The sequence below is a fragment of the Dipodomys ordii genome, unplaced genomic scaffold (assembly GCF_000151885.1).
Source record: "Dipodomys ordii isolate 6190 unplaced genomic scaffold, Dord_2.0 Scaffold18, whole genome shotgun sequence".
Lineage (NCBI taxonomy): Eukaryota > Metazoa > Chordata > Mammalia > Rodentia > Heteromyidae > Dipodomys > Dipodomys ordii.
Window position 1 is genome coordinate 8,730,061 of NW_012267234.1, and position 14,389 is coordinate 8,744,449.

The following is a 14,389-nucleotide window of genomic DNA, read 5'->3' on the forward strand; positions in this document are numbered from 1 at the left end:
TTCTGGCTTTTTTCTTTTTGCTTATGTGGTGCTGAGGAATCGAACCCAGGGCCTCATGCATGCAAGGCAAGCGCTATACCACTGAGCCACCTTCCCAGCCCCTAACTCTGTTTTTGTTGAGCTATAATGTCTATTTCTCACTTACTAGCTTTCCCTGTTGGTTTACCCCAAGGTTTCAAAAATGCCAGCATTCCTTAGACCTGCCCTTCAGATTTTGTTTTCTGAAGATTCAACAAAGCTCTTTGTGGCATCAAATCAAGGATCTCTGCATGTCATTCAACTGTTGGAAGCAAGCTTTAAGCACCTGCATAGTTTCCAGCCTCAATCAGGTGGGAGTTTGTAACTGGCCTCAGGGGAGATTTTTTTTTTTTCTTTTAGACCTAAGTGTTGGGTTGTTTTTTTTTTGTTTTTGTTTTGGTTTGGCTTGGTTTTTTTTGTCATGGGGCTTGAACTCTGGGCTTGGGCACTATCCCTCAGCTCTTCAGTTCAAGGCCAGCACTCTACTGCTTGAGCCACAGTGCCACTTCCAGTTTTCTAGTGCTTTATTGGAGATGAGAGTCTCACGGACTTCCCTGCCTGGGCTGGCTTTAAACCTCAATTCTAAGATCTCAACCTCCTGAGTAGCTAGGTTAACAGGCGTGAGCCACTGGCGCCTGGGTGTTGGGGGTTCTTATAGTCTTCTCAACTCTGCATAAACTCACTCATATGGTTGCAGTTTAAAGTAGGAGGATATAATCTGGCAGATGAAGACACTCAATGAAATCTGAAATGTTCCTCACACCTACTATTTTCTCACTAGGTTTCAATTTCCTTGTTTGGGGCCAGAGAAGTTTTATCATCCATCCAAGAGTTTTGTTAGCTTAGTAAGAAGAAAGTTTAAAATCATCTGTTATCCTGACACCCAAAAATAACTGTCCTAAACATTTTAAGGTTTTTTTGTTTTGTTTTTGTTTTTTTGTTGATCGTGGGGTTTGAATTCTGAGCCTGGCAACTGTCCCTGAGCTCTTTAGCTCACGGTGAGCTCTCTACTATTTGAGCCACCGCACGTACCACTTTTGGTTTTCTGGTGATTAATTGGAGATAAGAATCTGAGGACTTTCCTGCCTGGGTTGGCTTTGAACTTTGATCCACAGATCTCACTCTCCTTAGTAGCTAGGATTATAGGCTTGTGCCACTGGCGCCTGGCCATTTTAGTATTTTCTTTTTTGGGGGGGGGGTCTTGTAGGGCCTGAACTCTGAGCTTGGGCGCTGTCCTTCAGCTCAAGGCTAGCACTCTACCACTTGAGCCACAATGCCACTTTCAGCTTTTTTTTTTCTGCTTATGTGGTGTTGAGGAATCGAACCCAAGGCCTCATGCATGCAAGGCAAGCACTCTACCACTGAGCCACCTTCCCAGCCCCATTTTAGTATTTTCTAATGTGTTTTAGGACATAGAGATTTTGTGGACATGTTGTTTTTTGGTTGTTTATATAAAGATGAAAAATCCTGTTCATAGTTTCATTTCCTGTGTTCATGTACCTCTTGAACCTCTAGAGTGCTAGGACTACATGCCTGCCTTTCAGGATCATTTTTTTCATGTTCTTTGAGAACTTCAGTCTATATCAGTGAATCTGACATTAACTATTAATGAGGACTTAAGACTTCGCATCCAGCTTAGCTGATAGTTGGATACTTTCCTGCCCTGGCTTTTATCTATTATTTAGGCTCTACTCATCTTTGTGTGTGTGTGTCTGTGCCAGTCTTGGGGCTTGAACTCAGAGCCTAGCTTCTTTTGCTAAAGGCTAGTGCTCTACCTCTTAGCCACAGCTCCACTGCCTTTTTTTTTTTTTTTTAATAATTAGAGATAGAAGTCTTACTGCCTTTCCTGCCTGGGCTGGTGGCTTCTAACCTCAATCCTTAGATCTCAGCCTCCTGAGTAGCTAGGATTACAGGTGTGAGCCACCAGTTCCCAACAGATTATGTTTTTTTTATAAAGCTTTTTCATTTTTTGAAGGTATTATAGGCATATTTTAACATACTCTTTTTCTTTATTGAGATTAAATGATTACATGTATTTCACAAAATTCACAGTATTGAGGGCTGAGAAGGTGGCTCAGTGGTAGAGCGCTTGTCTTGCATGCATGAGGCCCTGGGTTCGATTCCTCAGCACCACATAAGCAGAAAAAACCAGAAGTGGTGCTGTAGCTCAAGTGGTAGAGTGCTCATCTTGAGCTGAAGAGCTGAGGACAGCACCCAGGCCCAGAGTTCAGGCCCCACAACTGACCCCCCCCAAAAAAAATCACAGTATTGGGGGCTAGTGATACTTAGTTAAAGTTACCCATTTTAACCTTCATGAGGCACGTTGTTATCGTGTTCTTTGAAGCTTAGGGTCTCTACAAAGTTTGCCACTAAAGCTATTCTTTCCAAATGGGGTGATATGGATATTTCTTTCCTTTTGCTTAATGTAAGCTGATTTTAACACATATTTTGACATAAAAAATGGCTGTCCAAATATTGATCCTATGCCTTCATGTTGCCACATTGATTTAAAGTCCCTTGACGACAAAGATGGTTTATCCTTGCCCCTTAGTGCTAAATAGGCAGCAGTAAATTGTGCTTAAGATATGTTGAGCTTACTGTGTGTCAATAACTTTGATTTTAAAATATCTAAAAGAAAAAGGAGTTTGAAACAATTAATTTATAGTTTTTGTTTTGTTTTGTCGGTCATGAGGCCTGAACTCTGGGCCTGAGCACTGACCCTCAGCTCTTCACCTCAAGGCTAGCATTCAATCACTTGAGCCACAGCGCCATTTGCAGCTTTTTCTGCTCATGTAGTCCCGAGGAATCGAACCCAGGGCCTCATGCATCCACTCTACTCCTGAACCATCTTCCCAGCCCCTAATTTATAGATTTTAGTGACACTTATATTCTTGTTACCATACAGAAGAATCCAAAATGCCTTCCTCAGGCCTCAACCAGTGATGCCTTTGGTTTTATCTCTTTGGCTTCCCTTTACATGAGGAGTGGTTAAGTAAGTTTTAAAACTAGTCAGGTTAACTTTTTTTGTTTTCTAAATTTACTGTTATTTTAGAGGTGATATACAGAAGGGTTACATTTACATGCATCAGGTAATAAGTACATTTCTTTTTGTATAGTGTCATCTGTTCCCTCATTCTTTCCCATTCCCTTCCTTCCATCTCCACTCTCCAGTTGTAGTTGAGTTCACTCCACTACTGCACTTTTTCACCCTTTTTCCGTGGATTCTGTGTCTTCACCCTCACCCCCACGGATATGCATATGAATGCACTGTGTATAACATAAAGAATATAGAATCATCAGAAAAAGAAAAAACAAATTTAAAAAGTCTGGTTTTCATATCTTTGGAGCTTGTTTTAGTGTGTATATTATATGAAATATAAGGAAGCACTTAGGCATTGCACCTTTGTGATTCTCTCCTATGACTATCCTGTTTTGATCTCACTGTGTGTGAGTATCTAGAATCCTGTGTAATTTGTCGTATCCCAGTGCAATTTAGATCTAACGTGCATGTTAGAGAGAATATGCACCATTTGTCTCTGATCTTGGCTAACCTCACTCCGCATGATTTTTTCTAGTCCCATCCATTTCCCTGAAAATGACATTATTTTATTCTTTCTAATGGCTATATAAAATTTCACTGTATATAGGTATAACTTTCTCTGATCTACTCATCTATTGTGGGGCATCTGGGCTGTTTCCATATATTGGTTATTGTGAATAGTGTGGCAATGTTCATGGATGTGCAGGTGTCCTTATCATATCCTGGTTCATAATGCTCAGAGTAGATGCTTAGTAGTGGTATAGCTGGGTCGCAGGAATGTCTACCTCCAGACTGTTTTCCAGAGTGATTGTACTAGTTTACATTCCTACCAGCCACGCAGTAGGGTTCCTTTTTCCTCAAATCCCCACCAGCATTTGTTGTTTGAATTCAAAATGTTGGCCAATCTAACTGGGATAAGATGGAATCTCAGAGTTGTTTGGTTTGCATTTCCTTTATGTCCAGGGAAAATCAGCATTTCCTCATGTGTTTCTTTGCCATTCTTAGCTCTTCTGAGAAGATTCTCCTTATCTCTTTTGCTGGTCTAGTGATTAGTATATTAAGTTTAGGAGGGGTTAGTTTCTTGAGCTCCTTATATATGTTGGATATTAGGCCTTTGTCTGATATATTGCTGGTAAAGATCTTTTGCCAATTAGTTGGCTATCTTTTTAGTAGCTATATCCTGTGCTGTGTGGAAACTTTATTTTATGTAGTTCCGCTTGTTGAGTCTCTCTCCTATCTCTTGTACCCCTGGGACTGTCAAGAAGTTCCTGCCTAGGGGCTGGGAAGATGGCTTAGTGGTAGAGTGCTTGTCTTGCATGCATGGAGCCCTGGATTTGATTCCTCAGTACCACATAAGCAGAAAAAGCTGGAAGTGGCGCTGTGGCTCAAGTGGTAGAGTGCTATCCTTGAGCTGAAGAGCTGAGAGACAGTGCCCAGGCCTAGAATTCAGGCCCTACCACTGACAAAAAATAAAAAAGTTCCTGCCTATACCTATAAGTTCTAGTGTTTCTCCAACTCTTTCTTGCAGTAGTTTCAGAGTTTTGGGTCTGATGTTGAGGACTTCGATCCACTTTGAATTAATGTTAGTGTATAGTGGCAAGCAGGGGTCCATTTTTAGTTTTCCTCATATGCCCAGTTTTCCCAACATCAGCAGTTAAAGAGTCTTATGTTATTTCCACTGTATGTCTTTGGCTCTTTTGTCAAATATCAGATGACTTTGTATGTGATTTTATTTGTGGGTTTTCTAATCTGTTCCATTGATCTTTGAGTCTGTTTTTGTGCCAATACCAAGCTGTTTCTGTTATTATGGCTCTAGTCAGGTTAACTTTTTTTTGGGGGGGGGTCCACTCGTGGGCCTGAATTGTGGGCCTGGGCGCTGTCCCTCAGCTCTTCAGCTCAAGGCTAGCATTCTACTACTTGAGCCACAATGCCACTTCCGGCTTTTATTTCTGCTTATGTGGTGCTGAGGAATCGAACCCAGGGCCTCATGCTTGCAAGGCAAGCGCTCTACCACTGAGCCACCTTCCCAGCCCCTAGTCAGGTTAACTTTTAAAACTAATTTGCAATTTTTTCTTTCTGTCCATGGGGCTTGACCTTAGCACTGTCTTTGAGCTCTTTTTTTTTTTTTTTGTCAGTCATGGGGCTTGAACTCTGGGCCTGGGCGCTGTCCCTGTGCTCTTCAGCTCAAGGCAAGAGCTGTACCGCTTGAGCCACAGCGCCACTTTCTGTTTTCTAGTGGTTTATTGGAGATAAGAGTCTCACAGATGCTCCTGCCAAGGCTGGCTTTGAACCACGATCCTCAGATCTCAGCCTCCTGAGTAGCTAGGATTACAGGCATGAGCCACCAGTGCCCGGCTCTTTGAGCTCTTTTGCTCAAACTAGTGCTCTACCACTTTGAGCCACAGCACTACTTCTAGTTTTCTGGTGGTTAATTGGAGATAAGAGTCTCCATAGACTTTTCCTGCTGGAGCTTTGAACCTCAATCCTCAGATCTCAGCCTCCTGAATAGCTAGGATTATAGGCATGAGCCACCAGTGCCCAGCTGCAAAACTTTTAATACATTATTGCTTTAATTATTTTAAAACGCCCATCTTCAGGGTAGGGAAGCTGTGAACATGTACTTCAGAGACTTAATTGTTCTTATGCCCTCATAGGGACTGTAGAGGCCATGTGTCTTTTGGCAGTTAGTCCAGATGGGAATTGGCTAGCTGCATCAGGTACCAGTGCTGGAGTCCACGTGTACAATCTGAAGAATCTAGAGGTGAGTGAACGATTTCGTGACAGCAGATTGAGTCATACAGGAAGTTATTAATCTTTCATTTGAAAAGTCCAAGGCAGATTATATCTGGAGTGACTTGGAAATTTACTAAAACTTTTTTTTCTTATTTTTTTTTAAATCAGGAATGTTCTCTGCTTCAGATTACTCCTTATTTCTGTGGAACTCAGAAGTTCTACTGTATAACATTAATATTAGTCAATGGGAACAGTGCAAGTATTGATTCACAGAAATTCATGACTAAGGATTTTGTGGGTGACAAACACATATCCAGGTTATTTCTATATTTAAAGCACGGAAAGTTTAGACATGACTAGATAGACATTATAACAGTTTTTCTCTCAGGGCTTGCCTTACACCTTCAAAATTTTGTACTTTTTTTTTGGGGGGGGGTTGTAGAGCTTGAACTCAGGGCTTGGGTACTGTCTCTGAACTTTTCTGCTCAAGTCTAACATTCTACCACTTTGAGCCACAGTGCTACTTCCAGTTTTCTGATGGTTAATTGGAGATAGGAGTCTCATAGACTTTCCTGCCTGCCTGGCTTTGTACCATGATCTTCAAGTCTCAGCCAGTGCCGGTGGCTCACACCTGTAACCCTAGCTACTCAGGCAGATGAGATCCGAGGATCACGGTTCAAAGCCAGCCCGGACAGGAAAGTCTGAGATTCTTATTTCCAATAAACCACTAGAAAACCAGAAGTGGTGCTGTGGCTCAAGTGGTAGAGTGCTCACCTTGAGCTGAAGGATAGTGCCCAAGCCCAGAGTTCAAGCCCCCAACCGACCAAAAAAAACTCCGCCTCCTGAGTAGCTAGGATTATAGGCTTGAGCTACCAGGGTTCTTGGGAGAGCCTGACCCTTCAAGGTATTTTTAAGTTAAACAGAACTAGAAAAAAAAAATTCTATTGTGGGTAACACATTATTTGATCAGTAATAATACGTCATTCACACATTGAGTTATAAAATGATTCTTCACAAGTACATTTTCTGGTGTTTCTATTGCTGTTTAATTTAATCTTCATTAATTCTGGCAGAAGCAAGCACTAGTTATCTTTTCTTTGAACCTTGCCTGGCATTTAAAATGAAAAGTTTATATGAGCTGGGAATGGATTTCAACCGTAGTGCTTGCCTGGCCTTTGAAATGTCCTGGGTTCAATATCCAACAGGAAAAAAAGAAATTTTCTGTAGCACCCACATGCCTTACAATTGTATATAAATACCCCTAAGCATTAATTATATGTTCCTGTTCAAGTTCATATTTATAAGCAATTCATATAGGTTTATTCTAAGATAAAAGCTTTACTATTGAGTTCTCTGAAAATGCTTCCAGTTTTGTAAAGACTTAATAAAAACAAAATTAAAGTTCATTAATGATAAAATACCTGAAATTTATGGAAGTTTTCATAGAACTCTTTTTGAGTTCACAGGGAGAAGTTAAAAAGAGTTCATCCAGGGACTGAGGGTATAGCTCAGTACCTGCTCAAGGCTCTTGGTTCAATCATCAGCACAGAAAAGAAAATCAACTGAGCCTCTACCATGTTGCTTTCATGAGGGAAAGTATCCTATAGAACTGCCACTTAACCCCTGTTTTTTGTTCCTAGCTTCACTGCACAGTGCCTGCCTACAATTTTCCAGTAACTGCCCTAGCCATTGCCCCCAATACCAACAACCTTGTTATTGCTCATTCTGACCAACAGGTAAGATTGATTCCAGTGCTCTCTAATTCCCTCTTGCTAAATAATGCTAACCTGGAAGCCAAATTGGCTAGGACAGTTTGGAGGAACTTTTCTTTGAAGATGCTGAAGGATATACAAGTAGTTTTTTTCCTGTGTGAAGTAGTTTCCATGCATAGTCTGAGCTCATCATAGGCCAGCAGTACCTGTTGGTGTGATGGGGCACAGTTCACATGGTGAAGCACTAATTCTGGGTCAAAGCACAAGAGAATGGAAGAGTTTTAAGTACTCATTTCATTGATTGCTTCAGACTAGAGATGATCAGGATTCCAGTGTTAAGGAATGGAATATAATTTTGGCAGTTGTCAGTGTTAATAAATATGCTCTCCAAGAACCATTGGAATCATAAGGATAGACACAAAAATAAAGAATTGTCTCAGCAAGCCGGGCACCGGTGGCTCATGCCTGTAATCCTAGCCACTCAGGAGGCTGAGATCTGAGAATCTCGGTTCAAAGACAGCCCAGGCAGGAACATCCTTGAGACTCTTATCTCCAATAAACCACCAGAAAACCAGAAGTGTTGCTGTAGCTCAAGTTGTAGAGCACCAGCATTGAGCTGAAGAGCTGAGCGACAACGCTCAGGCCCAGAGTTCAAGCCCCACAACCGACCAAAAAAAAAAAAAAAAAGAATTGTCTCAGCGAGGCAAAATTTATGTCTGTAGAAGAATGTGACGCCATCAGCCAAAAATCTGGCAGACAAGCACACAGAATAGGCAGTCTGCTTAGGTATTTATTCCTAACTCAGCAGGCCCTGCCTCTCTGCTCAGATTGGTTGAGCTCAGGTTCACAGTCTCTCTTGACTGGCTAGTTTGAATAAAGTAAAATGTATTTACATAAGATGATTTTGAAATAAGATTGATAGTACACAAGTAATCTCAATATATCCACTTCCTCTGCTATTTCTTGAACAGTCTGTGGTGTGTTAAAATTCCATCTTGGAAAGAAACCAGTTTAAAAGAAAATCTTACATTTTACCAATGCTTTCTTATCCCAAAGCAGTTCTTTTTCTTAACAAGAGTCAAGTCACTAGGACAAAGCAGGAACTTTAAGCAATACAGCTTGATATAAAAAAGTTTTTCTCACAGAAGTGATGAAAAAAAACAAACAAAATTCAACTTCACTTTTTCAAATGAGGAAATCTGATCTTTGTGAAATTGGGCCCCCCATGTCAGTAAGGATTTAGGGCTAAGGATACAGCTCAAGTGGTAGAGTACCTGTCTAGCAGCTGAGCATTGCTTCACCCCTCCCCATGCCAAATTGTAAGTAGATCTTAAAAGTACCTACACTGTAGAATATATTGTGAAATTTTCAATGCTTATACATCCTCAGCTATAACATGGTGGTGATACTAAACATCACACACCCCAGTGAGCTATTGAAAAATTAAATGTGATCTGGGAAGGTCATGTGAGTAGATGGCTAGTCAATTGAGGCTTGTTTTTTGGTTTTGGTTTTGGTTTGAGTCTTTGACCAAAAACAGCATAGTCTTGCTTTTGTCACATATAATGGTAGTGTCCACCTGGTACTGTTTTCATAGCAGTTAGTCCCTTCAGGGCTTTTGTCAGCAAAACTGGTGTATGCTTACAATCCCAATAATCAGGAAGGAGAGAGGCAGGAAGATTGTGAGCTGGGGGCAAGTGTGAATTGTGTAATAAGTTTGAGGCCAGTTTCTAAACAAAAATAGTTATTTTGTTTGTTTTGTCTGTTAGATTAACAAGATCAAAGGTTGTGCTGTAAAGGTATAGGAAAAACAGCATCTCATATATGTTGCATAAATTAGTATAAACTCCTTTGGAGTACAGTTTGACATATCTTTAAAAATTTATTGTAAAAAAAAAAAATAAAAAAAAATTTATTGTAAGTCAGGCGCTGATGGCTCATACCTGTAATGAGACTCTTTTTTTTTCTTTTCTTTTCTTTGTTCGTCATGGGGCTTGAACTCTAGGCTTGGGCGCTATCCCTGCACTCTTCAGCTCAAGGCGAGCGCTCTGCCACTGAGCCACAGTACCACTTCCAGTTTTCTAGTGGTTTATTGGAGATAAGAGTCTCAGGGCCTTTCCTGCCCCGGCTGGCTTTGAATTGTGATCCTCAGATCTCAGCCTCCTGAGTAGCTAGGATTACAGGCATGAGCCCAGGCACCTGGCTTCATGAGACTCTTATCTCTAGTTAACTGCCGGAAAACTGGAAATGGCACTGTGGCTCAAGTGGTAGACACATGCCTTGAGCTGAAGAACTGAGGGACAGCAACCAGGCCTAGAGTTCAAGCCCCACTGCTGACAAAAATAAATTAATTAAATTAAAAAATTATTGTAGAGAGTTTAAATATATATAGAAATTCCATGATTTTCCTGCTGGGGCTGGCTTTGAACCACAGTCCTCAGATTGTATCTTTTTTTTTTCTTTTGGTTGGTTGTAGGTTAGTCACTGTGTTTAGAGACTAAGCGGGAAAATGACACATGACAGTATGTATTGTGTACATAAAACATATCTGAAAACTAAAGAAGAAACTGAATGCCACTGGTGTATTGAGGAAGAGGTTGTCAAGGATAATTTTTATTAAATTAGTAAACTTTTATTCTATAATTTACCTTAAAAATTTTTAAGTGGTAGAGCCTGGTACAGTGACTCAGGGCTATAATCCTAATTACTTAGAAGACTGAGTTCTGGGGCTCAGAATGTGGCTTAGCGTGCATGAAGCCCTGGGTTTGATTCCTCAGTATCACATACACAGAAAAAGCCAGAAGTGGCACTGTGGCTCAAGTGGTGGAGCACTAGCCTTTAGCACAAGAAGTTCAGGGACAGTAACCAGGCCCTGAGTTCAAGCCCCAGGACTGGCCAAAAAAATAAGACTGAGTTTTGGAGGTAATGTGATATGAGTGGTAGCACACCAACTAATCAAGCAAACTAAGCAAGTACGAGGCTGGGTTCAAACTATAGGTGGGGGGTGGTATAAAGCTGAATATGATGCAATCCTTGTTTTGTTTATTTTGTTGGGAATGAAGGATAAATCCAGGAAGGAACCAGATCTCTGAAGCTGATGATCACACAACTGTTCTTTTGTCTCTGACATTTCCTTCCTCAGATATTTGAGTACAGCATCCCAGACAAACAGTACACAGAATGGAGCCGAACTGTCCAGAAGCAGGGGTTTCACCACCTGTGGCTCCAAAGGGATACTCCCATCACACACATCAGTTTTCATCCCAAGAGACCAATGCACATCCTCCTCCATGATGCCTATATGTTCTGTATCATTGACAAGTCGTTGGTGAGTTCTTTGGTGCTGCCTCCTCACTTCTGTATGTTAAGGAGCTGCATAAAGTGACTGCTTAGAGAAAAGGCACAATAAAGATACCTTGTATAAGCTGGGTGCCAGTGGCTCACACCTGTAATCCTACTGCTCAGGAGGCTGAGTTCTGAGGGTCACGGTTCAACGCCAACTCAGGCAGGAATGTGCATGAGACTCTTATCTCCAATTAACCACTAGAAAATGGGAAGTGGCACTGTGGCTCAAAGCGATCCTTGAGCGAAAAAGCTCATATAGACAGTGCCGAGGCCCGCCCTGAGTTCAAGCCCCACAACTGACAAAAACAAAAAAGATTTCTAGTATAATCTTTGGAGAAGGGGAGCTTTTTGTAACATATTTGCATTCCTGCTCTCGGGAGGCTTCAGGGACAGGGCTAGTTTTACATACTGGTTTTTTACTTCTATGACTTATTCTCTACTTTACCAGTGAGCACTTAAATAGAAGAGTAATCAGATTAGTATTCAGAAGGTGATCCTCTAAAGGGAATACAGTTGACTTGGCAGATTTTACTTTCCACTCTGAATCCTGGAGTGACTAAGATGGTTTCATTACCTGATATCCAGGATAGCATTTTGACTTGCCTGACGGATGGTACTGACAGGCTTGATGTTTTGAGAAAGTTCAGCCAGGAAATTTCCAGACTGCATGATTATATTTCGGTGGGCATGAGCATTTTCTTCAGTGTGACATTCCACCCTTTTTACCAGCTGCTATTTCATTTATCTCACGTTTACATGTCTTTTCTGGGCAGGGGCTTGCTTTCCTAGGAACACTGTGGGCCACAGCCATGCCTGCCCAGTGCTTTGGGCTTAGATTACAACCAACATGTGCTGTTTCAGTATATCTGTGAAGGTGGGGGTGGAACATGTGTGGGTAAAGCAGCAGATGGCTTTAAAGGAGTTGTGCCCAAGGATGTATCACTGAAACCCATCCTGTGGGCTGTGGGTCCTCTGAGTGTATGAAGCAGAGCTGGCTGACAAGTGCCTCCTGTGAAGTAAGTGGTACAGGAAGGGCCCTTCCCATGCACCTGTTTCTCTAGCTCAGTCTAGATCACTTTTCCCCAGGTCCTGGTGATGAGTCTGCCATTCTGCAACAAAGTCAGAGATGAAATACCATTTTCTTTGGCCAGCGGCAATCTCTTGAGGCGTCAGTGACAGCAGCGGGGGTGGTTTGTGTTGATGTTTTGCCTGGGGAGGCCTTCATCCAGTTAAGCAGTATGTAATGTACTGGGGAAGAGTCCAGAAAGCACAGAGCCTGCCCAGACTAAGCTCCTACTCATGCTGATTTGTTCCTGTATGACTGATAAGAATGGACAAAAGCCTCATCCTGTCCCTTTGATCTTACTGGTATGCAGTACCGTGTTCTCTCTTGCCTCCTCTTGCTCACCTCTTCTTGTCACAACTTAGGAGAGTGCTACCACTCTCCTGAAGTAAGGGTAGTTAAGGAAATGGGATACACAACATAAAAATGAGAAATGAACACCTTCCTTTGGTCTGTAGAAGTCAAAAACTGGGTGCTGGTAGCTCATAGCTTATACTCCTACTTTGTAGGCTGAGATCTGAAGATTGCAGTTCAAAGCCAGCCCAAGCAGGAAAGTCCATGAGACTCTTTATTTCCAAGGAACTACTCAGAAAAAGCCAGCAGTGGTGCTGTAGCTCAAGTGGTAGAGCACTATCCTTGAGTACAGAGCAGCTCCGGGGACATCGCCTAGGCCCTGAGTTCAAGCCCCAGGACTGGCAAAAAAGAAAAGTGACCGAGGACATTGAGCATGCTAGACAATAGGAGTAACAATTTAAATAGTAAACCTTTTTTTCTTTTTAGCCTCTGCCAAATGATAAAACTGTGTTCTACAATCCTCTTCCTCCCACGAATGAATCAGATGTATTCCGGAGGCGCACAGTCCATGCCTTTAAAATTTCTAAGATATATAAGGTAAAACATCTTGGGTTATATTCTAGCTGGTTGGCTTCTTGTGATGTTCTTAAAGCTTCACAATAGGAAAACAAGAAAGAGCAGCTTCAGTTTATATGTAAGAACCTGGTTTGGGGAGATGAGTGACCTTTCTGAAGTTTTCTGTACCTTGTGTCTGTATTTCATTGTTCTGAACTCAGAGGTGGGTGTGTCACTCCAATCCCAAATGAAATGTAAAAGGTGATATTGGTGCTCAGGTAAGAGTCATTAGTATGATTGTTTGCTTTTCAGTACAGCTTCTTGTTGGAAAATATTTTACAAAAATTTAAAGCAAATGGAAGTTATTGAATTTGTTATGAGTTTCTACTCTGGCTAGCCTTTTCACTTTATATAAAATAAATGCAATTTAGCCCGGCTCTGATGTCTCACACCTGGAATCCTAGCTACTCAGGAGGTTGAGATCTGAGGATCATGGCTCAAAGTGGTAGAGTGCTAGCCTTGAGTGAAAAAGCTCTGGGACAGTGCCCAGGACCTGAGTTCAAGCCCTACATCAGACTCCCCCCCCAAAAAATGTTTTTGTATATATATATATATATATGTATGTGTGTGTGTATATATATATATATATATACCCAATTCATAAGTTTCATCAGGTATCTTTTTTTGCGGGGGGGGGGGTTCCCGATCGTGGGGCCTGAACTCTGGGCCTGGGTGCTGTCCCTCAGCTCTTCAGCTCAAGGCTAGTGCTCTACCACTTGAGCCACAGTGCCATTTCTGGCTTTTTCTGCTTATGTGGTGTTGAGGAATTGAACCCAGGGCCTCATGCATGCAAGGTAAGCGCTCTACCACTGAGCCACCTTCCTAGCCCTCATCAGATTTCTTTGTAATTAATTCAGCTAAAAGCTTCCAACCTTTTTGAGTTAAGAGAACAGGAAAGGTTATTAAAGATTTCTACAGATCCCTTTCATCCTTGTGTAAGATGAACCTTTTAGCTCTAGTGGCCTGGACTATAACTCCTGGTAGCATCACTGTCGTCTCTCTACAGCCCTTACTCTTCATGGATCTTCTGGATGAAAGGACACTTGTGGCAGTAGAACGGCCCCTGGATGACATCATTGCTCAGCTCCCACCACCCATCAAAAAGAAGAAATTTGGAACTTAGAGAAGGGACTTTGTGTCCTTTCTTGAACTGTCTGCCTAGTTTCTCTTCACAAATCATGATAATAAAACAAAATTATTCTTTAGGACTCTTCATTGCAAATGCTATCTTCCAAAATTATACACATTAGCTTCTCTTTGTCAGATAAAAGAAAATGGAGGTTGGCCGCTGATGGCTCATGAATATAATCTTAGCTATTCAAGAAGCTGAGATCTGAGGACCATGGTTTGAAATCCACCCAGGCAAGAAAGTCTGAGACTTATCTCCAATTAACTACCAAAGGCCAGAAGTGGAGCTGTTGCTTAAGAGCACTAGCCTTGAGCAGCAAAGCCAAGGGACAAAACCCAGCCCCTAAGTTCAAGTCCCAGTATTGGTTCAAAAAACACAAAGAATTAACAAAGTTCAGGTATTGCCAGCTGCTTAATACAGTTCAGACTAGCTATAAACCC

At 41.7% G+C, this 14,389-nt stretch overlaps 1 protein-coding gene across 2 annotated transcripts in view; it reads left to right on the forward strand.

The window, feature by feature from the left end:
- The window catches only part of Cirh1a (cirrhosis, autosomal recessive 1A (cirhin)), a 36,913-nt gene extending 22,876 nt beyond the window's left edge, over positions 1–14,037 (forward strand). For both annotated transcript variants that reach the window (XM_013013012.1, XM_013013013.1), the window contains exons 12-17: positions 173–329; positions 5,713–5,819; positions 7,432–7,527; positions 10,646–10,831; positions 12,692–12,802; positions 13,827–14,037. In XM_013013012.1, coding sequence (XP_012868466.1) covers positions 173–329; positions 5,713–5,819; positions 7,432–7,527; positions 10,646–10,831; positions 12,692–12,802; positions 13,827–13,943 — 774 coding nt within the window. In that variant the 3' untranslated portion in view covers positions 13,944–14,037. The remainder of the gene's footprint in view (positions 1–172; positions 330–5,712; positions 5,820–7,431; positions 7,528–10,645; positions 10,832–12,691; positions 12,803–13,826) is intronic.
- The last annotated feature ends 352 nt before the right edge of the window (positions 14,038–14,389 follow it).